At 40.0% G+C, this 24,938-nt stretch overlaps 1 protein-coding gene across 12 annotated transcripts in view; it reads left to right on the top strand.

Moving 5' to 3' along the window:
* The window catches only part of CACNB4 (calcium voltage-gated channel auxiliary subunit beta 4), a 241,374-nt gene that overhangs the window by 205,871 nt on the left and 10,565 nt on the right, over nucleotides 1–24,938 (top strand). For all 12 annotated transcript variants that reach the window (XM_070579765.1, XM_070579772.1, XM_070579766.1 and 9 more), the window contains 4 exons: nucleotides 1,177–1,235; nucleotides 9,986–10,095; nucleotides 15,139–15,290; nucleotides 17,009–17,104. In XM_070579765.1, the coding sequence (XP_070435866.1) occupies nucleotides 1,177–1,235; nucleotides 9,986–10,095; nucleotides 15,139–15,290; nucleotides 17,009–17,104 (417 nt within the window). The remainder of the gene's footprint in view (nucleotides 1–1,176; nucleotides 1,236–9,985; nucleotides 10,096–15,138; nucleotides 15,291–17,008; nucleotides 17,105–24,938) is intronic.

The raw sequence follows: 24,938 nt of genomic DNA, 5'->3' as shown, positions 1-24,938 counted from the left end.
AGGCGGGTGGTACACTGTGGGGCTTACGTGACTGTTGCTTTTTCTTCCCTCTCGGGCACGCTCCTCATCTTTTATGTATTACATTGTTTAGAAATAGCTCCCTCAAAACATTTGTAATGGAAAGTTCTGGTCAAAGCTTTGCTCTGCATTAAATTCAAAGAAAAAGACTTTGTCTCAACCGTTCCCATTATTATTATAAATAATAGAGTATAAACAGCACAAGGGAATGTATGAGCAATCTGCCAGCATACCCAAACCCTCAAAGCACCAAAAAAATCTCACCTTGCTGGGTGCTCAAGACAATGGCAAATTCCACCAAATATTTCTCTGCTTACTTATTGTAAAGGACATATAGAAGGAAAAAAAAAACTTCACTAAAAATGTTAGTGAACTTCTTCAGAGATTAACTAAACAATACCAAGTAAGATGGAAAACAGTGAAGAGTTAGATGTATTACATTTCAGATGTTGCCATTTTGACTTTGTGCTGGTATAGATAAGAATAGGTGGGAGGGGACATTAAAACATAAAGGTGGGCAGCCTCCAGGGCACTGTTCCTGCTGAGCTAGGACAATGTCTGGCACAGAGCAGGCACTCAGTACACATTCGTTGAATGAATGAATGAGTCCCTTTGAGGCAGGTCTAAGAATCCCATGTCCTGCCGGCCCCCTCTCAGTGGGGAGTGTCAAAGGAACGAGCAGGAGAGTGGTCTACAGAAATCTAGACCTGGGCAGGAGGCTCTCCATCAACACACGCAGACCAGCAGGATGGCTGAGCCCAGGGCTGGCCTCAGGGCCTCTAGCTACTCCTCACCGGAGGCAAGCACCCCTTAGGCATGCCAAGGACAGGCAGCACTTGTGCACAAAGCCAGCCTATGTGGTCTCCTGGAGGCATTTCTGTCCCCCGATAAGGGAAGGGGATTTGCCTTGGGTCTGGTGAACACTGCTGGTTTGTTTCTCAACACTCTGAAAGAGAACCAAGGGAGAAGATTTAGAAACTGCAGGTGGTTCAGCATGAAAACCGCCGTCCGCAATAACCTACCCCTCGGAGGCCACTGGCTGTGATAAGGTCTCTCCTCAGGCATGCTGCCCCTCCCCTCCACCTCTCTCACTTTTGACTTCTCTCTCTCTTTCTCTCTCTGTGTTTGCCTCATTCTTTTTTCCTCACCTCTGCGAAGGTAACAGACATGATGCAGAAAGCCCTCTTTGATTTCCTGAAGCACAGGTTTGATGGGAGGTGAGACTTACAGATGTTTTTGTATTTTTATTTTCTTTTAACTGAACATGTATGATATATTGACTTGTGGATCTGTGTTTCCAGCAATTGCAGAAGTTCTCTAATTAAAAGTTAACTCAGTATTCAGGGCAGAACATGCTGAGAGGGCTCTGCCAATATAGCATTGAATCCCCAAGGGAAAAAGGACCTTGAGAAGAAAAGGAATGCATTTGTTTTATTTAAATGTATGTGTTTGTCTTTATTTTCTCACTTGGTAGTAGATTCATACCAACTTATTTTTATGAAAAATTTGATTAAAACATAGAACATTTCTGATAAATATGGTGGCTCACTGGTCAAGTTAGGTAATATCATTTGGGAATTGTGCATGCGTGTGTACACGTGTGTGTCATATGAAGTCATGAATATAAAGGACTGAACTTCCTGAAAAGAAGAGTACCGCAAGAAGTGTTTTAGGGGCTGGCCTGGTGGTTGAGTGGTTAAGTTTGCGCACTCTGCTTCAGCAGCCCAGGGTTTCACTGGTTCGTATCCTGGGCACGGACATGGCACCGCTTGTCAGGCCATGCTGAGGCGGCATCCCACGTAGCACAACCAGAGGCACTCACAGCTAGAGTATGCAACTATGTACTGGGGGTTTTGGGGAGAAGAAGAAGAAGGGAAAAAAAAAAGAAGATTGGCAACAGATGTTAGCACAGGTGCCAATCTTTAAAAAAAAAAAAAAGAAGTGTTTTCATCATAAGCCTCCCAAAGTGACTATTTTGTAGGGAACAGTACTTCTTTGGATGTTTAATTCTGGATTGTCTTATTAGAAATTACCTTGTTATTTTATTATCTGTTTTGTGTGTATCCTATATGACCCATTATCAATATGGCCCAGTCTTTAGCCATCAGATAATTTTACCGTTTAAGTTTTGTGAAAAATGTCTAGAAAAAGTTTCTGGGTTTTTTAGAGAAATGGTGAAAAGTCCATATTGACTCAATAGTAAGTACTAAGCTCTTTCACAATGCAGAATACGCTCCATGTAGAAATAGCCTCATGCAAATACTGGAAGACTTACGAGAAATGAAGAAAACTTAAATAGTGTGTATTGAGAAGTATGGGTAAATGGATCTAACTTACCAGATATTTAAGTATTTAAAAAATATCTTGAAATAGACTTTAATAAATAGGATATTTTAAGAAAAAAAGCAAGCGCAAGGGGCCAGCTCCGTAGTGTAGTGGTTAAGTTTGGCGATCTCTGCTTTGGCATCCTGTGTTTGTAGGTTTGCATCCCAGGCACAGACCTACACCACTCATCAGCCATGCTGTGGCAGTGACCCACATAGGAGGAGGATTGGCACAGATGTTAGCTCAGGGCTAATCTTCCTCAGCCAAAAAAAAAAAAAAACAAAAGCAAACATGGTGCTTTAAGTATAAATTGTATATATTTGTCAAAAGAAAAGCCTTCTGGATAATTGTGTTAAAAATATTCATTAGTTACTGGTACTATACACAAAAAAGTAAACTGAGATTTTAGTTCAAGAAATCCGAATACCTCAGTGTCATTATGTGAATTGCTAAGTACATTAGTATAGGCCAAGCCACCTTAATAGATAGAGCTAAAGATGTATAATGATTCAAACACAATGGGAGATTTTGTTGCTCATTTAACAGTCTGAGGCAGGTGTTCCTCAGCTGGAAGTGGGGGGAGAGTGGAGGCAGAGGAAGATTGGGCAGAAAGTTTGTTCCATCCATCCTTTGGGGCCCTTGGGCTGAGGGCGGTCTCTCCAGTCAGCTGTTGGGGTGAGGAGCATGCCTGCCTAGAACTGACACACGTCAATTCTCACATTTCATTGGTTAGAACCTGGTCATGTGGCCATGCCTAATTGCAAAGGAGGCTGGGAAATACAGTCTAGCTATGCACCCAGGAGGAAGAGGAAATAGATTTTGTTGAACTAATAACAGTCTCTGTCACATTGATCTAGTGGACGAAAAGGACTTAATAAGAAAGCCACGGGTTTATCCTATTCCCCTCTTTTTTAGAGACAATAGGCAGAGAATGAATAGTTTCAAAGAAAACGAGTGGAAAGCAGTGAATACTAGAATGTTGGAGTTGGAAGGAAATGTGAAAGTTCTTTTATTGTAGTCTCTTTTCTTCAACAACCACAAAGAGATAGATGACCTGCTTTTGTTTGCAAACTTCTGGTTATTGGGAATTTGCTTCCTAAAAAAGCATTACCAAGAAACAGCTGAACTCTGGCTTTAACTTAATGGTATTGGTCTTGGTCCTGCCCCCTGATGACATGGGCTCTCCATGGGTTGGAGGCAGCTAACATGCATAGCTCAGTTTTGTGTGTTCTTGGTTGCACATGCACACTTCCTTCAGCTATGCTTGGAGTCACATGCTTTTAACCTGTGCTGCCTTTACCTAAGGAAGTTCTGAGCAGTACCTCATCCTATGGCCCCATAAAAGCCTGTGAGCTAAATAAATCCCATCCCATAATTCAGGCTAAGTTTGTGTTAGATTGTTTTGGTCTCCACATAACATCTTTATAAATAACAATGCTATTGAAGGTTGGAAAGGTAGGACCTATGGAAAGGAAGAAAGGAATTATTATAATTTAGCAAAGAGAAAGTGAGTGACTTAATTACTGCTTTCAATAATCAAGAATCTGGGCCAGCCCTGGTGGCCCAGTGGTTAAGTTCAGCATGCTTTGCTTTGGTGGCCTGGGTTCAGTTCCCGGGCGCAGACCTACACCACTCATTGGTGGCCATGCTGTGGTGGTGGCTCACATACAAAAAGAGGAAAATTGGCAACAGATGTTAGCTCAGAGCAAATCTTCCTCAGCAAAAAGAAAAAAAAAAAGAAGAAGAATCTGAGGTTCTTCTTCAATCCTCAGGCCCAGAAAGAGGAAATGCACTTAATTGTAACATCAGAGATTTGTCTTTAGTCAGGTAGAGTTGGCTGCATTAAGCGCTTACACACACTATTGAAGATGGTTTTAGTAGAAATAGAATTAAAATTTCAATGCCAGTTGTTCCGTGGGGTCTAGTGGCACAGCAGAGGCTCTAGAGATATGAAGAAGAATACAGCAGCAGCAAAAGAAATAGCTGGAGAAGGAGACTCAGCCACGGTGAGATCTGATGTACAGCAGAGTTGAAGAAAGACAGATGTTAAAGGTGGGATTAGGAGAGTGGGAGTATCTTTCAAATAATAAGAGGCCAGTGCAGCAGCAAAAACAATAATGAACTCATTGGTCACACGTATGTGGAGACTTTGATAAGGAAGAAGAAATTTGTTTGTACCTTCTCACTGACTGACACGTCTGCTGTGTGGGGAATATCCTTACATTTTGAGCCATGACAATCTGCTGTATTATGTTTTACCAATTAATAAAAGGGAAGAAAACAACAAATAGTCTTTAATTGAAACCAGCCAAGAGAACAATTACACAGAAGGCTTTAGCACAGCGATACAGCATAAACAGTATGTTCTAATGGAAACCTACTCACTGTTTCATTGGCTATGAATGCAGTAGGTTAGACAAAATAGTCAGGAATAAGTCTTATTATTTTTCAGAAATGGAGAAAAAGAGATCCATTGGCTAAGAGGCTCTCTTCTTTAATATTGCTTTTCAGATCTTGGTTAAAAAATAATTCAAAAAATTGGACTGAGGTTGGACTATTACAGAATCATATGCTTGCTTTTTAATGATACCTTAGAAATGATTTGAGTCAGTTTAGAGCTACTTATTATACAATTTTATTGCTATAAATGCTATTGTAGGGCCTAACTATAATTCATGTAAGAAACATGAAAAGCACAGTACTAAATAGTTCTGAGGGACCCCTGGATAGCCACTACACGTGGCTATCCACATGTAGAGACAATTCCAGTGCACAGCTCATAAACTGAGTGACCCTAACAAGCTGCTACAATGGCACCAGCCTGGCGAGGACACAGCGAGTGCACAATGGCATGGAGCTTTTCTCTCTTCGTTTCACACCACAGACATTCAAAGGGGATCATCCTTTCGGATAAGGTTTGCTCAGCTGGTTGAATCTACCATTCAGAGGCTGAGCAGCAAGCAGTCAAACCAAGTGCAATTTGTTGACCTATGCTAATCATTTCAAATCCCAACAAAGTTGTTACTTTAGGCTTTTTGACAACTGGATCAGGTCAGCTCTATGGCAGTTATCAGATGCTTGGTAACTGACATGATCATGGCCAAATATCTTAAATGAACACCCTGTAACCTATACAGAGAGAATCTGAAGCTAAAGGAAGCTATAAGCCAAGGAACACTGAAAGAAAAAAAACAGTTTGAGAAAGAATTTGAAGACAAGAGGCTGAGAATACAACTTAGGGAGACTCAAAGAGGTAGTATTTATTTATAAAAGGAAATAGGAACAATTGATGCTATCACAAAGCAGCCAGCCATGGAAAAATGAAAACAGCTTGTAATTGCAGTCAACAAATGGAAAAGAACAACACAGTGTCTTCTGTTTCATCCTCAATCTCATTCTCATCATCTCCTCCTATTCTCTATTCAAGTGCAGATCCATTAGTGGACACTCAAACACTGGAGATAATTAATTGAACACTTTAAAGCCAAACACAATATTTAAATTAGTAGGTTTTTATTACAACATGTCTGACCTGATCCTCCCACTCTCAAAGTATACATAAATTCCACAGACTCTGGAGGATAGAGGAGTTCATGGTACACTGCTAACCTTGGAGGACAGGATATAAAGAAACTGTCTCCTTCGAGTCTTCAAATCTCTAATAATTGTTTGTCTTGTATATATTATATGTATGCATATCAGCATAGAGAAGTATGAATATTTAAGAAAGCACTTTTATATATTACCTTGTTTGGTCCTATGACAATCCTGGGAAATAGTTTGGCAAAGCTACTGTCACCATTTTATTGATTAAGATACTGAGGCTCAAATGATGGCATGCCTGGTCCATGGTCACACAACCAGCAAGAGAAAGATCCAGGAAGAATACTCAGGTCTACCTAGACCTTCCCTCTCTGTTCTCTTGACAGTGCACTGTTTGTTCTTTGGAACACTTTTGTCCATGAATACCAGGACTTTTAAAAAAAATTAACATACTAACAGGGCTGCATATTAGATGCAGCAAGGATAGAGTATGGAAGGATCTTATGCCTGTTCCATTACCAAGGTGGAAATACTAATTATTATTATTATTTTTTTAAAGATTGGCACCTGAGCTAACAACTGTTGCCAGTCTTTTTTTTCCTTTTTCTCCCCAAATCCTCCCAGTACATAGTTGTATATTTCAGTTGTGGGTCCTTCTAGTTGTGGCATGTGGGATGCTGCCTCAATGTGGCCTGACAAGTGGTGCCATATCCTCGCCCAGGTTCCGAACCAGTGAAACCCTGGGCCACTGCAGTGGAACATGTGAACCTAACCACTCAGCCACAGGACCGGCCCCTAATTATTTTTGAATGAATGTGTTGTAACCAAAAGTAATATCATTCCATAGAAAATCGTGGAATACTCATAGCTAATAATATACTCATAAACTAATACTCATAGCTCATGATGGATTGTAGCAATCATGATAAATTCCAAAACGGAAATAAGCAACAGTTGGGATTCAAATTTACTAGATTTAGAGAATGATTTTTGCTAGTTTTCAGTGACATTTGCAGTCTGCTAGGGGAGTGAACTTCCACTGGCCTTTTATCTGCTGGTCAGTAACTGCTGACCCTATGTCACAGAAAGGTTTCCAAGAGAACTTTTTAGAGACATATATCAAACAAGACACCTGGAAGATAAGAGCTATGAGTGATATACCACTAGAGTATATGAGTGTGTCAAGAAAAAAAGGATATCACTTTAAGTAAAAAAAAAAAAAGTTTTAAAAACTAGATAGCATTTAATGGTGAAGGTGATTACATTGCTGGTGAATCTTTTACAAAAAATCAAGTTTGGATTTGGTGTCTGATTTTGATAATAGTAAGCATCTTTGCATAGAAAATAGAAACTCTTGCTCTGTCTTATTGAAAGGTTCTAGGCTGTGTCTGTTTTCTCCTGAACTCCTTCATTTTTATGCATTTTTATTAAGAAATAACTTATACTGGGGCTGGCCCAGTGGCACAGTGGTTAAGTTCGTGAGCTCTGCTTCAGTGGCCTGGGGTTCGCAGGTTCAGATCCCAGGCGTGGACCTACCACCGCTTGTCAAGCCATGTTGTGGTGGCATCCCACATACAAAATAGAGGAAGACTGGCACAGGTGTTAGCTCAGGGCCAATCTTCCTCTCTCTCACACACACACACACACACACACACGGAAAAAAACAAAAGAAAAAGAAATAACTTGTATTAACAATTTAACTTGTATTCTATTGATGAATAAAACAAGAAAACAATTGTCCATACCTTTTCCTGTTTTTAGAATATATGAAGCAGTTTTTTCTGTTTTTGTGTGTGTTACTGTTTTGTAAAACTTTGGAGGTGTTTGAAAATGGCTTTGTAAAACTATGTTTATAACCCAGAAAAAATGAGAGTGTGCATCTATTGGTGATCTCGTCAAATTTTAAGACCCAAGGGTCACTATTTGGCTTGTATAGAACTAGAAAATTTGATTTTCACTTAACCAGAATATAATTTGGGGGACCTCCAAAAGTCATTGTTCTAGAGAGTTGAATTTTCTCCCTAAACCAACCCACTTGTTGCCAGTCATATATTTGAATTGCTCTGGAACTTGACTGTATGTTTCTATCTAGCAACTCCATTCTTAAAACAACAAACAAACAAGAAACCCAGAAATACAAAAATAAACAAGCAAACCCCGTTCTGTAAATAGAAGGAGCTGTAGGAGTGCCTGTGAGGTTTCATGCCTCCAGTTGCAGCAGCCAACTGAGTAATGGAGACTCAGATGTGGGTTTCACCAGACTTTAACCTGATTTAAACCCTGACCATCTCTCAGCGCATGGCCAGGATCCCCTGACTGCGTCTGTGCTGGGTGATTCGGCTGGTATCTGGAGATTTGAGGTTGCTGGAGAAGAAAGCTGAAACGGGAAGAGATTTAATGAGTCCCATGGCTAAGTGACTGGCCTGCTGCTGGGTGCCTGGTTTTTAGACCTTTTTAGTCTCTAACCAAGTGGAACTTCGTCTCTGCATCTCAGTTTTCTTCTTGGTAAAATGAAGAAGTTGTACTTGACCAGTATTTTCTAATGTCTTTTAGCAGTTGAACACCTTTTTACACTGAAATCATATTTAAAGCCCCCAATGTAGAAAACAGAAATGCAGAGGTGTTTGCCTGGTATTGAGGGTGGGAACGCTGGAGCCCCGCCAACTCAGCCTCCTTTATGGTTCTCAGTGGCCCCTGAGGTATTTCACAAAACTCTTGGTTTCTGCAGAAGACAATTTGAAGATGCCTCAAATAATTTATTAGGGCCTAAAAACTCTAAAATATTTAAAATTTTAAAACTTCCTGACCATCTACAACTTGTAAATACAATCCAATGATACAAGCAAAGGAGTACTATGTTTGAAAATGGTACCAGAACTTTTGTACAGCCTGTTGCTTTAAAGAAGCCATTTCCAACATTTGTCTCCCCAAGGCTTCAGGTTACTCAAGTCAGATGAAGAGTCTCCTGAGAGTGCTGACAGTATTGTTCCAAAACAGGTGCGAGATGGCATATGACTCAATAATTGTTAATCATGCTACTTCTTTCGTGCTCCAACCCCTAAAGGAGTTTGAAAATGATGGAGAATGGGTGCACTGTGTATAAAAAGGAAGGGGCACTACTTTCCTTGTCTCCTTTCTGGAACTCTGCCAGGCTCTGAGGATAAGAATGGAGAAAGGCCCGTGGTGGCAGTAACTGCTTAGAGAGGCATTCTTTGCGTTCTATGGGTAGATAATAATCTGAAGTTGAGCAATCCTAGTTTAAAATAATTTTAAAGTTGTAAATTTCAGAGATTATCATTTGATAAATCATATGCAAATAGACCCCCTCTTCATTTATTTGCAGTCTTTGCTTTATTCTTCTCTTGCATGACTGTAGGATACATTCTAACTTATCAAAATCCTGGCACAATCCTCACATTGCCCTCAATGGTAGTGTCTTAGGATGGCCCACCATATGCATTCAAAGTCATATGCAAATAAGCTGAAGAATCTCATGCCTGCAGAAAAGAAATATTTTTCATATTCTTAGATATGAAACATTCCTTTGGGCCTGCAGAGAAATGCTTCAATGTATCATGAATTAACTATTGAGCACCAGGAATGCAACATAGCTACCAACTGGCTGATTGTCTTTGATGATCAAAATGAAAAGTATTTGCCCCTTTGACCAGCAGCGTTGATATGCCAGGGCAGAGCATTTGTAGTTCCTGAAGGTCTTGATCAAGAGCAAATCAACTGTGAATTGAGGGGAAATTGTATTGCTGCTTCCTAGAAAGAGCATGGATTATTCATGTGTTTTGATTCTCTCCTCGTATGGTGTGCATTATAAAGAGAAGTCGACGAGGCAGACAATAGTGGAGGAAGAACCGCACTTTTACTGGAGTAGTTTTTTGCTAAGTAGCCAAAACCTTCCTCCGTTCTGCTCTGCTTATGTTTTGATTCTAGCCAAAACCTGTTTAAAATACTTGTGGCCAATGTTTATTATACCGTGGTTGCACTGTAGTATGTAAAGTGGTTATTAAGTACTGTGGTTATAAATCACTCGGAGGGCCCCATAACATTTTTACTGGCTTGTACTGTTCTGTGTTCCTATTCGTAGGATATCAATAACGAGAGTGACGGCTGACATTTCTCTTGCTAAGAGGTCTGTCCTAAATAATCCAAGCAAGAGAGCAATAATTGAACGTTCGAACACTCGGTCCAGCTTAGGTAAGATGTTCACATGGGATGCTTCTCCAAGCTGCGCTTTCATGCCACATTGTGTTTGTGAATTTCTTTTCCAGTTTGCTCCCCATTCTGAGTAGGGATGCACTGATTAACTGAAGAAAATGCAAGCCATGGAAAAGAAGGGAGCAGAGTCCTGCAGCAGCCAGAATCTTCTCATTCTCACCTCTAGTCAGCTAGCTAATTAGTAGTCTGGTGGGAAGACTCCTCAATGGGCTCTCCTAGGCTGTTCTGCCTAACCACGTGAAACCACTCTTCTCAGCTTTGCCCAAACTTCTCAATGAGGCTGATGATATCTGTCACACCTGAGTCACAGCTGACATGACAGGAAATGAGATGTTCAGCCTTCTCAGAGCCTTAGAAGAAAGCTAGATAACGGTGTTTTTAGTGTTGCTTCTGCTGCTAGCTGGTAGTACCCAGAATAGTCACATCCTTTAAGTGGAAATAGCAACCACTGTTAATAATATGCAGGGAGTTTAAGCATATCTTTCGTGGAGTACCAGTCTGATCCTAAAATTCACCAAGATGGAGAAAGAAAAACACTGTATGTGATTAACTCCATCAAGCCGTATATGAGCAGGACTGTGGAAGATGAAATCACCATCCACAGACGTGAGTCCCTGGTGCTGGGGAATCACAACGTTCATCTCAAAAGCCTGCTTGGGGTCTCCGTGATTGCCAAGAGTGGTGGAGTCCACTTATAACTTTCCAGGAGTCTGTTCTGCATTCACATTCTGAGGGCAACTTGTTTTACTTCCCTCTTCCTCATGGGCAGAGTAGGAAAGATAGGGCTCTTCTATGCCACTACATTTGTTTAATCTACTGAAATGAGCTCTATAGATGATAGAAAACTAAAAAAAAATTAGGGTTTCCAAGATAGAGTGCATGCCCAAACATCCCATCAAGAATCCATTGAAGGCTGTGCCTTGACCCGGAGCCAAGAATTGTGCAGGTTGGAAAGAGGCCAGAAAGTATCATCTGTATATTCTTGGCACGGGATTGGCACATGGTAATAGCTCAATAAATATTTGCTGGATGGTTGCTTTGTTAAAGAATGCTGAGCATACCAAATGGAACAGTTGTCAGCTCTTGTGAGGGCAAGATTCCAGACGTCAGTGGTTCCTTCTTTAGTCCTGTATTTAAGCCTTCCACATACAGAGTGAAACACTTTTAAAGGCACAGTGTCTTGACTTTGAGGAAGAGAGAATGGCAGAGTTGGTGATAGTGAATCAGATTAGGTAACTGACTAAAGTCAAATATCATGGGTGACAATGATGCCAAGTTAGATTGAAGATTTCTCAACAAGCATTTGTTCTCTGTTCTCCTGTCTTTCACCCTTCTTCTCATTCCTCACAATGCCTTTGGCTTTTAACCACTCCTTCCTCTGATGTATAATGAGAGGCTAAAGGACGCTTAAAAGATAAGCTACGTTGCGTGATTTCAGTCTGCCCCAGCCAAGGGTTTCATGGATATTCTTTGAAGTCATTCTGTAAAATCTAGTCACCTGTTGTCAAAGTCAGTGGGGTGGATGGGGTGGGGTTAGTATAAACATCGAGGAAGAAACAAGGTAGATGTCAGTTCACTGGTTTTCCCCTTTACTCTGTAACTTCATGTACCCACAGCTACTGGGGTTAATTCAATGGCAATCTATTATTATAACCATTATGGGAGCCACTTATGTCCATTTGCCTGCCTTTTGTAGATCCCTTTACAAATGTTTATTGAACCCTTGTTACGTGCCATGCATTATGCCAGACTTAGGAAGTACAAACACAACTATGACAAAGGATCTTACCCATGGGCAAACAGAAAGAAAGGACAGATGGTTAAAATACTGTGTGGTAATGGAATTAGGGGCAAAGTACTAGGGGCGTAAAGAAAGAAGGGTAGAGAGTAAGAGGTATCTGAGAAGACTTCACAAAAGTTATATTTAAACTGGTTCTTCAAGGTGGACAAGAATGTACAAAGGCATTGGTATATAAAAAAACATTGTGTTGTTGAGAAACAAGTAGTTTGTGCATAACATGCTTAGAGAAAGGGAGTTGAAGGCATGGTTTGAGGGCAACAGGAGAAGAGACTGAAAAAGTAGATTGGGGCCAGTGTGTTGGGGCTCTAGTATGCCTTGCTGAAGAGACCTTCAAAATAGATTCCATGAAATGTTAATTTTAAAAGATGCTAATCGTTGTTACATCCATATTGTTTTCCATGGTCAAATAAATTTGGAAATTATGAATTAAATGGTTGGAAGGTTGCTTCAGTGCTAGACTTCTTAGAGCCATTAAGATACAAAGGGTAGGGGCTGGCCTGGTGGTGTGGTGGTTAAGTTTGTACACTGTGCTTTGGCAGCCCGGGGTTCACGGGTTCAGATCCTGAGCATGGACCTACACACTGCTTATCAAGGCATGCTGTGGAGGCATCCCACCTACAAAATAGAGGAAGATTGGCTCAGTGACAATCTTCCTCAGGCAAAAAGAGGAAAATTGGCAGCAGATGTTAGTTCAGGGCCAATCTTCCTCACCAAAAAAAATAAGTAAATAAAAATACAAAGGGTATGCACATTTGAAATTCCAAGAGAAACCATTATAGTATGCAGTATTTCCCTTGCAGAAAACCCCCTTCTTCCCATAAGATATCTTATGGGATTACTGTTGCAGGGTACACACTTTAGGAAATGTTGCTTTGAGCTCTAGGGAGCCATTAAAGTAGTCTAAGCGTTTAGATATAAGAAAGATCACAAGTGACAGAGATGCTGGAGAGCAGTTGGTCCAGATTAGTTGTGGTCAAGTTATAGAAGTGTTCATTGAGATCCCTCCACTATCATAGTCCATGCCTTCTCAGAGCTCCGTTTATCTGGAATAAGATCATGATGAAACCTCCACTGGAACCCTTCTGAGAATCAGCCTGGTAGTCAAGCTTGTTGGATGTGTTAAAGTTTTCCCTTAAGAAAATGAGCTATGTAGATAAATATGCCTTTCTCTTTCTCACACATTGAATTACTTACTGCATTCTATATGCATGTTATTCAAATATTGAACCCACTCCAGTATTTCGTGTGATCCTCTGCAGCCTCCTGGTTTGCAGTGCCCGAGCATCTCTCTGCTCATGCCAGAGTTCTCATTGCCCAAGAGTTTTCTGTTGGTTAAGCAGTAGGTGTGCCTGCCCTCTGAAGCTGTCAGAAAGCACACTTACCTCATTGCTGGTGCAGAGTAAATAAGGCCCAGGTATTTCTGAGTTACTTATGCAGAGACTCAGAGTGCCTCAAGGGTTCTTTGTACAAGGGCAGTCCAGTCTGGGTCACTGCCTTTTTGCTATTTCAGAAAATATTGTTTTCAGATTTGAAGCTTAAAGCAATATAGACTTGCTGCTCTAGTGTATTGCTGGCTAGGCGCTCCCTTAAACTAGTGGCAGTTTTAATGAAAACAACAAATGGAGGACATACCGCAACAACCTGAGGCTGAAATGTACTATAATAAAAATATTCTTTATTTTCCAAACTTTTCTCATAAGAAATTTTTTTTTAACTTTCTGACATGCAAGAGAAAAGGGAGAGGTATATTATTATTACCAAGAAATGTAGAATATGATTTTAGATGAATTTTGCAAATAAGGCTAATTGCCCAAATTCTTTACATTGATATCTTGAAAGCTAGTCACCTTTTAAAGCAACATGAAATCTTTCAGCTCACTGGTATTGGATAATATGAAAAATGGTAGATTTGTTGACTCTTTAAATTCTTACTTCTAATATAGATTATGCATTAAACATCAGTGATTTTGTGGGAAATAAGAATTTTATACTACTATGCAATGCCCAAGAAAATAGAGTTACGTGATAGTCTTGAGCATTCATGATCCCACATACCCTGTCAATCTGTTTGGTTCTGGAAGGGAGAGCTTTCTGGTAGGTGACGTGAACTTGAATTCATGCTGGATAAGCAAGAGAAATCATGGGGTTCTGGTACGAGCCCTTTCCAATGAGAATATTTAGAGCAACGTAACCTTTTTTCCTAGGCCATCTTTGAAGCAATTTAAATTAGGTAGCTTTGTCTATTCTGTGTAACTTGGATGGGATTACATTGTTAGGTCACACGTACAGCCAAAAACAAAAGTAAGTAAAATGCAAAACAAAAGCATCTCTCTGAAAATTAAATAGTCTAATTCAGACTTTGGACATAACCAATAAGTCAGGTGATTTATAAAATATATATATAAAAGCTTTTTATATTTCAGAAAGCCATATTATGTTTTTATAGGTAATCTATTTTGCTTAAAAAATAACTGGATTGCTTCAGACATTGAAAATAACTAGATTTTTTCATTTGAACAGATTTGGGTCACTTGGCTATTACAGCCAGCCAGATAGATTTGCATCGAAGTGCATTGCAGCATTTTAATATAATTGGTCTTAGTTTTGTTGTTTTTAAATACTGAAGATAATTATGCCTTAGAACAAGTCTACTGGCCCTAATACTTCACTTAAAACCTAGTAATATGCTGACTGTAAGAGTAGACCCAGAATATTTAACCAGGGATACAAAATGTGCCTATCAGTCAAAACAGATGAGTTGTGGGAAGTTTTTTAAACATATCCACAAAATATTAATATGTAAGTTGTTGATTGGTGGAAATATTTCAGTGTGATTTGCTTTCCATGTGCTGTTGCTCTGTACATGTATTTCAGTTGTTTCCTCAAAGGTAGTTTCAGCTTCCATAGCTAAAATAAAAGTTCTTTAGAACAAAGCCACAATCAAAAACAACATAGCTATATAAATAGCTAAATATTAGAGTGAGTGTAAGAAGCAAATCAAGAGAGCCATCTCAATTTTTTCCACCAGCTGTTTGATTTTGTGCAAAACTCAATACATCTCTCTTTCTTTAGAAAAGATCTTAAGTTAGATAGGACCATGAAAATTCAAAATGTTCTGTTTTGCAGTGTAGACAAATATCATAAAGGGGTACTATTTTTTAAATATAAGAACTCATTAATAAAGATAACCGTGACCTGTTCTTTATTTCTTCTCCTTTTAGCGGAAGTACAAAGTGAAATTGAAAGAATCTTTGAGTTGGCAAGATCTTTGCAGCTGGTCGTTCTTGATGCAGACACCATCAATCACCCAGCACAACTTATAAAGACTTCCTTAGCACCAATTATTGTCCATGTAAAAGTCTCATCTCCAAAGGTAATGAGCTCATTTCTGCCTTAAGGATTAGAAGCTCATTTTTTTAAAAATATTCTTTGCTCTGTGCGTTTTTATTAGTGGGCAATGAGAAGGTCTTGTTGAAACCCTTTTAATGAGCACAGTTTTGAGTTCCTACAGTTGTTACAGACTCTAGAAATTGAGATAGCAAGTAAAGAATAGCCCATTCCTTCAAGAAACTATTGTGACCCCACCCCAACCAGGCAGTTATGCAAGAATATAATAGAAGCAAAGAGTTAAGAAAGGTGAGGAAAAGTGAAATCTGGCTTTTCGGAGACTTTAGGTTCTATCTTGGTAAGTTTCTTGGGTAATATTGATTCTTGTATCACCTATATTCTCTCCCCAGTAGAGAAAGTACAGAGTTCAAGGAAGGTATCTGTATGTATCATATATAAAGTCAGACATCACTGTGTAAAATCTCTTACAGGAATATTACAGACCCTCACATTTATGCTTAGGTTGGATCCTTACAGGGATAGTTATTCCATCATTAAGCACAATGGGGTATTTGCCATGTATCTTGATGCCACGAGGGGAGATCAAAATAAAAGTGAGACAGCCTCAAATTGGTCTCTTTTGATTTGGGCATTGTTTCCTTTTTAAAAAGAGATGATGTTCTAAAAAGTTAATATGAAATAGATAATCTTGGAAAGTATGACCTAAATAATCAGTTTCTTTTCAGTGCCTCCAAGAGTCCATTTTAGTGCTTAAATGCCACTTCAACTTCCAACCAGAACAGTAGTCTCCTCTCACAGGTGGAGAATGTCTAAAGAAGCTATGCCCTTCCCAACCCTTCTAGTGTCCTCAGATCTTCCATCTCTTCAGGTGCTGGTTCTGTGCAGGATGAGCTGAGGAATCCTGACCAAACCAGGACCTTTTGGGATTCATTAGAATGGACTGAAATTGCCCTTGACCACTTGGAGGTCTCTTTGACTTAGAGCTGAAGGGATTCAAACACCTTCATTGCAGTGGAGTAGATGTCAGCCCCTTGCATCCCCTGCCCTAGTTGCCATGAGGTCCATAAGTGTAGGAATGTGGACTCTTGTGGACATATGTGCTGAGGTATCATAGATTCTCACAGACTAGTACTGTTGTGGGGAGTGCCCTGTTGCAGCTTAAAAAAATCTAAGGGAGAGGGGAGTATATGGCAAAACGCAGTTACAGCAGTGCCCAAAAGACATGGATATATCACTGGTTTATATATAGCAATACACCCAGTGCAAATGTTCTGCCTAGGTTTCTATCATGAAATTGTCTTATTAATGTAAAATTAAACTGGAATGCCCCAGTAATTATCTGTGACAAAAAGGACCAAATATATGACTCTGATATTTATCTGACATTGAGATAGTGAACCAAAATATTACTCATCTGAATTTGGACATAAATGACCTGGTACAGATCAGTTCCTCCACTCTTGCAGGGCTCTCTTTGAAATCTCTGGGTAAAATCTAGGGCAGAAACCTAAGATCTCACCACGACCTCACATAGAGCGAGCGAGAATAGGATGAACATATCAAATCCACTATAACTGAAAGCCAGTGTAAGTGGATGATGTCATATTATATATATGATTTGTCATACATATATGTCCTCTCTGTTAATACTCAGGCCTAAACAGGCTATCAAAAAGGTCGTGTTTATTTGGGTTTTTTTTCAGCTCGTTGACAGTATCTCAGATTCATGTCTTCTTCTACTAGGTTTTACAGCGGTTGATTAAATCTAGAGGAAAGTCCCAAAGTAAACACTTAAACGTTCAACTGGTGGCAGCTGATAAACTTGCACAATGCCCCCCAGTAAGTATGGTCATTATTTGTCTTAATCATTATTGACTAGTTAGTAGAGAGCGGGTTTTTTTTCATATTAGCGTTGTCATTTTTATCCTAGAATGATGGTGATGATGGTATGTTGTCATAAACCTAAGGGATTTCTTGGCACAAACCACTGCTGTTGTGTTGGCTACACTCGGGCATCCTGAACTGGGTGGTTCTACCATGTAATAAGGAATGAACTTAGTGTCTGGTGTTCAATGTCCTTACTGCTACCTTGACTACCTTGCAAACACTCAGCAAACTACTTAATCCAGTCATGTGGACACTTTTATGAAAAGAAAAGAACAACTAAAACATACTGATTTGACTTTCCTCTAACTTTCTGCCAGAAAGTTCTGATGGGCATAAAAGATTATGACACTGAAGGCTGAGAATTTATTGGAACTAGAAGGACCCTGTGGTTATAGCAGATGAAGAGGTCAGGGTTAAGTAAGATGAAAAACCATGTTATAGCAACTTTTCTACCACTGCCATTGCCAGAAAACAGCTGCTGAGTTGGAAGCCAAGCAAATGGTGGGAGGTGGGTGGTGGTAACTGCTATTGCGTGGATCACCAGTGGCATCTCAGTGTCTACACCTGATCGGCTGACTTAGTATTTCTGTGCCTGTGTTTCTCTAAGGGAAATAACTGTCTTTCTTACTGAGTTGATTTACTGGAATTTTTATATGCTTTTGTAAGGATCGTTGATGCTCTGTAGAAGCATAAAATCCAATTCAGATGTTTAGAGAAGCAACACAGCATAGCTGTTAAAAGTATAGACTCTGGAGCCAGACTGCCTGGGTTCAGATCCGCGCTAATCCACATGAGGGACTACATTCCTAGTTATGTAATCTTGAGCAAGTACCTACCTCGCTGGGTTGGTATAAAGAGTCAGTGAGTGAATATGTGGTAAAACTCTTAGAACAGGACCTGGCACCTAATAAGCACCATCTAAGTGTTTCAGTTATGATTACTGGATGTAGTTTGTGCTGTGCCATGCCTAACCTGTCAGGCTCTGTAAGGATCCGTGCCTGTCTGGTTCACTCTTGTATCTCAAGTTCCTATCACACTAGGCCCACAATAAATATTTATTGACTGACTGAATGAATGAAAGGATGTACAGGAAGTAAGAGTAATAATGCATCCTTTTATTAGAGGCTTACAATGGGCCAGACACTGTGCTAGATGCTTTACATAGATTATCTCTAAACCTCACAGTTACCTAGTAAGATAGGCAGTATTACCCCATTATATAGTCGAGGCAACTGAAGACAGAGAGGTTAAATGATTTCCCTAAGGTGCCGCAGCAAATGAGGATTAGATTTAGATCCATCTGGCTCCAAAGCCAATTTCCTCCCCTTACAACCCCTCCCTCCTATTCACACCCATACACACCTGGTTGCCTGCCTGCAGATAATTTGGATAGCTTAGAGTCTGGAGTGCTCTGTTAAGAAGTCTGACTTTACATTGCCTACTAATGAAGTCCACTTACACAATGGAATGCATGATTAAAACACTGAGCGAACACAGAAGAATGTATTACCTAGTCTCTGTCTCTATAATGCTGCCCAGTTGAAGGAAGCTAACCTTTATTGAGCAGCTACCAAAAGCCAGGAACTATGCTACTCTCTCCAGTTTTTGGAACAATCCTATAAGGATAGTTGTACCAGTTTGTTAGTGTTCTGGGAAGCAGACACCTAAATGGAATTAGAAGTGCAGATTTATTGGAGAAAATGTCTGTGAGAGATAAAAGGGAAAAGGGACAGAACAGACAGGGAGAACCCTCAGACCTGATGCAGTTCTGATCCAGTGAAAGGAAAGGGGAATGGAAGGAGAAATGGGTAGGAGGAGCCTCAGACTGTGATGCTGCCTTAAGAAAATCTCAGTCACAGAGATGGGGATCCCCAGAGCAAAGATTGCCAGTTAGAGGAGTCTCGTGTTGGGCAGAAATGTCCCAGCTTTAGTCCCCATGCTGTGCTCAGTCTCCGGCTGGGAGCAGCCTGGAGAGAGAAGATGGGCTGGGCTTGAATGCTGTTGTGGGTCCTGAAGGTGCGGCATCAGGAAGCTGTCTGCTGACTGCGCTCATCACAACGGGTTCTCCCTCAAGGGGAAATCATCTGGGCATGCCTCTCTATGACCACCATGGTAGATAACATTCTCCTTGCTTTCTAGAGGAGAGAGCTGAGTCCTCAGTTTAGAAACTTACTGGAGCTACTGTAGGGGAGGAAGAGAAATCCTGATTCCGTCTAGATTTTGGAAGTGATCAGCACAGAGATATTATTGAAACCACGAGGGTTGTGGAGCCCAGGGAAGAGGAAAGTATAAAAATAAGCAGAAGATGTATCAAGTCAGGTGATAGCCTCATTGTTTCAGAACATCATTAAGATCAGATACTTCTACAGAACGATGTGTGGCCATGTCTGATGACGCGGTATCTGTGTCTCCATGTGGTTAAATCGGACAAAGTCAAAATACTTAGTCATCTCAATTCAGTGTGGCTCACCTACAGTCAACCCTCTTGGCAAGAACTAAAAGACATTCAGCAAACATTGTGTAAGCATTAGGCCTTGTACCTTGCTAGGTCCAAGGGAGACAGAGGCATATTCATGCTTTCAAGGAATATATAGTCTAATAAGATTACAGTTCGCTAAATCAACTCTTGGCAAACAATTTGGTAGATCATAAGTAAGCTTACAGATATTACTTTGTAAATTTCTTATGAATTAAAAGAGTGGTTTAGGTCAGGGTTCCTCCATCTCAGCACTATTGACATTTTAGATTGGATAATACTTTGATGTGGGGAGGGGGCCTTTCCTGTACATTGTAGGATGTTTAGCAACATCCCTGGCCATTAGCAACCCCCAAGTTATGACAACCAAAAATATCTCCGTACGTTGCCAAATGTTCCCTGGAGAAAAAATATCGCTCCTGATTGAAAACCACTGGTTTACATTAATATATACACAAGTTTTGGGCAATAATGTTATAAGAAGTGTCATTGAGTAATTCCTTGAGATGCATTTTAGTTGAATTGAACTTGTTTCTTTTTAATTTAATCTTTGTATGAGAATGGTTTATTAACATTTATTCCTAATAGTTACTAGAGAAAATACTTGTGTTCTATTAAAATTGAAGTAGCTTATTTTATTTATTTATTTTTTTGAGGAAGATTAGACCTGAACTAACATCTGCTGCCAATCCTCCTCTTTTTTTTGCTGAGGAAGACTGGCTCTGAGCTAACATCTGTGCCCCTGTTCCTCTAGTTTATATATGGGATGCCTGCCACAGCATGGCTTGATAAATGGTGTGTAGGTCCGCACCCAGGATCCGAACCAGTGAACTCCGGGCCACTGAAGCGGAACATGCAACCTTAACTGCTGTGCCACCAGGCCGGCCCCAAAATTGAAGTATTTTAGCTGCTGAGAGGGTTGATCATTGGGTAGTTGTGTGTATAGTACAACTTGTTACATCTGAAATAGCTGGAACCAAGAAAAGACACATGCCTTCTGAAGTGCAAATATTACTGCAAGATGCTTTAGGACTTGTCCCCGTATCAGGAATTTCAGCCAGCCTCCTGCACTAGGAAAACAGCCTTGCTCTATCATTATCTTAGCAGAATAAACAATTCCTTGTTTTATATAATTGGTCAGATAACAAATTTTAAACAAGCAGTCTGGATCCACAAGGTTACCTTGTATTTAATATTTTCTAAACACTGTTTACATTATTAAACATATTCATTTGATATTGTGTGAATAGCATTTGTAATGCTAAGAAGGTATCATACACTCTCTTTTGGCATGTGTGAAGAAATCTTTGGCTGATAAAAACTAGCAGTCATCTAAAAATGTGTCTGCATTTGTCCCTACTTTACTTCAAGACCATAATTATAATTGTCATCTGAAGACTGGTGATCACTGTGTCATTTTAGTTCCTCTAGGAGAATTTGCAACTTCCTTAATTGGCCACTGCATCTCCAGTCTGAAAAGTCAGCAGATTACACTGGCAGAGTCTCACATTGCTAAGAAATTAAAGGCAGCAGTCTTTAGAAAGGGAAATCTAAAAGTACCGAAAAAAGTTAACTCTTGGGGCCGGCGCCGTGGCTGAGTGGTTGAGTTCACGCACTCCGCTTTGGAGGCCCAGGGTTTCACCTGTTCAGATCCTGAGCGTGGACATGGCACCGCTCATCAGGTCATGCTGAGGCAGCATCCCACATAGCGAAACCAGAAGGACTTACAACTAGAATATACAACTATGTTCTGGGGGGCTCTGGGGAGAAGAGGAAAAAAAACCCACGAAGATTGGCAACACATGTTAGCTCAGGTGCCAATCTTTAAAAAAAAAAAGTTAACTCTCTGTAGCCAGAAGGATGAATCCTAGACTCAGGGACTATGGAAGCGAAAAGAGATCTTGAGAGAAGCCAGTATAGTATTTCCTGGAGTGTGTTCTTTCCAATACCGGTTCCCTGTGATGTCAACAGGTGTTATGAAGAAAGAAGCTTGATATCAAAAATGTTTGAGAAGACACTTGTGCAGACAAAGGTAGACTTGTTTCTTTACTGCAGAAGCTTTAATATACTCATGAGCATTTGACATCTCCACTAGGATAGACAGTGTGCAGTGCTTCCTCTAAATTTTGAGTATAGAACCATTTTTCCACAGAGCATCCTATGGGTCTAATGTTTCATGGAACACTTCTAGGGAAAGACAGATCCAGTCCAACCTCCTCATTTTACAAATGATGGAACTGAGACCAAGAGAAAGGAACTGGCTTTTCAAAGGTCACATGCCTTGGCCAAAGTCAGTGTAGGATCTCTGTCTCCGAATCTAGCAAGACTTTAGATGGTGAATGGTGACAGGCTGGTTGTGATATATTCTCCTGGAGAAAGAATCACGAGTTTCATGAGTAAGGCATCTTCTAAGGGAGGGGGTCAGCAAACTTTTTCAGTAAAAGGCCATACAGGAAATATTTTAGGCTTTGTGGGACATATGGTCTTCTTCACAAAACTACTCAACTCTGCCTTGGTAGCAGGAAAGCAGCCATATACAATATGTAAATGAATGGAGTGTTCCAGTCTAACTTTGTTTATAGAAGCAGGAGGCAGGACCAACGTAGCCAGCCCACCAAGGTTGCCACCCTTGTTCTAGGACAAGGTTCTGGTTATCTATTACTGTGCAAAAAACTACCCCAAACCTTAGTGACTTAAAACAATGACACTGTGGTATTCAGCTGGCGGCTGACCTGGTCCCTAGCAGGGACTCTGTCTCTCTGGGCAGTCTCAGGGCCTGTCCACGGGAGCTTTCCAAAAGGGATATCTGCTTCTTCCATGGTAGCTCCTAGGGCTCCAAGAGCAAGTATTCCAATATCTTAAGCTTAGATCCTGGGCTTAGATATTGGCACAGCCTGACTTCCGTGGCATTCTGCTAGTCAAAGGAGGCACAGAGGCTGCTCAGATTCAAGGAGAGAAGACAAACCCTCCATCTCAATGCAATGCAGAGAGTGTCAAAAACCATTTTTAATCTGCCACAGACAGGAAGATGAGCTGGGAGGATGGGCTTCTGAATAGTTCTATTCTGGAAGGAGGAGGACTTTCCTTCCTTCCCTGCTCTGGATTGACAGAAGAAAAGGTGGGATGCAGAGAGAAAAGGGGCCTGTGAGTCTAGGACCTACAAGCCCATTTTTTATGTATATATTTTTATATGATGAGCCTGTATTTGTACTTGGGATATACATCTGTTCATCATATTGTTAGATTTCATTTTGCTTCTACCAGCCGTCAATACCCTTTTTCTTTTAGGAAAAGTTGAAAATAGTACATTTTAAGAAGGTCAAAGTTCAAATTGCTCTAGTACTATAGTAATAAGAGCTGCATAGTGCATGGTGAGAAAAGCAGATAGGCAGACAATTGAATATATAAATGAAATGTTATCCTTTAATCCTACTTAGTTACAAGCTAGCTTGTGTTACCAAAAGCTGACCCTGTGGCTCTTGGAGCTGTGTAATTTTTTTGTGCAGGTAAAATGACATTGATCACTCTCTCTGCAAGAGGGGAGCTCATCTCCTGCACAGTCATGCAAACTTCTAACATTACAGTAACCATAGTAGTTCTCTTCTATCAGACTTTATTTTCCATTGCTGAATGGACTCAGATTTATTCTGTTAAACACAGGAACTCTAAAGTGAATGTTAGTGCCCAGTATCCTTGATCATATTGCTATCACAGTAGTAATTTTCCACCACTCTTTTCCGTAATTTTATTTAAATTATTTAGAATCGTGTGGATTCACCCTTCTGTTTGAGGTGTCATCCCCATTGGTGCATTGATTATTACAGAGCTCCTGGATGTTCATAGTTTAATTCATAACACAACTTTTGAAAAAGAGAGTAATCGATTTCAGATGTTTTGTTCATGAAGCAAAGCCCTGAGGAATCTGGTTTCTCTCAGTTCAAAGGAGAGAACTCCTGGCGCAGGGATTTCAGCCTCTGAACTTGGATATACAGAATTAGGGGTAGCTCACTCCTCCAATGCTATAATTTAAAGTGTTGGATTAATATGAACTTAACAAAAACACTGGGTGCCGTTTCTGTAGACAATAACGCTGGTAGATGTTATAACCTTTGAAGAATAAGAATGGACAGGATGGAGGGACGTGGTGAGGAAAATGAATTTCAGTTCCTACTGAAGGTCACCCATTATGAAGAGAGAGGAATTAGAAGAGGTCAAAGTCACTGTATTCTTTGCCTTCATGTTATCCCCACCAGTTAATGGCAAGAATTCTGATTGTCTTTTCCATTTAGCTCATTAAAATGGAAACTACCTGGGACTAACCACTAGAGCCCCATAATATTGGTAGGCTTTCCTTTATCCCCATAAGACGTCCTAGATCCTTCAAAAACCCTTTAACTTTAAACTCCAGTTTCCTATCACTGGTGGACCAGTGAGTTAAGTACTCAGGATTTCAAAAGCTTTAATAATTTAAAGAAAGCAGTTTTGGTATGAAAGAAACATTGCTTGATTATTTTATAACTAGCATTACATATTTTGCCATTCAACCATTTTATTTTACCGAATAATATTTGCCAGTCATTTATTTTAATGGTGGCAATTTTAGGGTCTCTTTATTCCAACAGCAAAGAAGTAAAAGTGTGCTCGCCCCTATTATTTCTTTTTTCCGTCTAGAAATAGCATAGATGCCCCACATGGGGTTTTATCTCTGCCCAACAAATAAATATGAAGCAATGCATATATAATGGGAGAGTTTGTATATATTTAACCTCCTGGCTGGCTAATATTCAGTAATATACCAACTTTAAAAAAAGCTAAAATTAAACTGCAAAATTAATTTCTAAGTTTTAGAAACTTTTTATCAAAAAATGTTCAATAGCAACTTCCTAGATAAAACATATTAGGAATTGTATGTTAGTTTTTAATGAGATTCTCCCCTCTTTGATAGAGAGTATGTATTTCACAGCCATAAAGAAAGACTTACCCACTCCCTCTCTGTAACTTCCCTCCCAAAGGAATGTAAAAGAAATTAACGGAACTTGCTGCAATCCTCAGTGTAGGAACTGAAACGTGCTCTATCTTCTGTAAAAACTTGTGTGACCCACCATTCCAATTCTCTCTTGATTTTCCAGATTTTAGCACTGGTGGTCTCAAATACCTGGGAACACTTACTCCCAGGCAAACCAGGAGAGTTGGTTGCCCTAATTCATTCAGGTACCTTCCCTAGGAGTTGGTGATACTCCGTGAAGGGAGAACCAGACAGACCGCTAAATACTTACCATTAAGAAATATATATATTGCAGATCTTCTTCC

The sequence above is a fragment of the Equus przewalskii genome, chromosome 17, assembly GCF_037783145.1.
Source record: "Equus przewalskii isolate Varuska chromosome 17, EquPr2, whole genome shotgun sequence".
Classification (NCBI taxonomy): Eukaryota; Metazoa; Chordata; class Mammalia; order Perissodactyla; family Equidae; genus Equus; species Equus przewalskii.
This window is presented reverse-complemented; position numbering and strand designations above follow the sequence as displayed.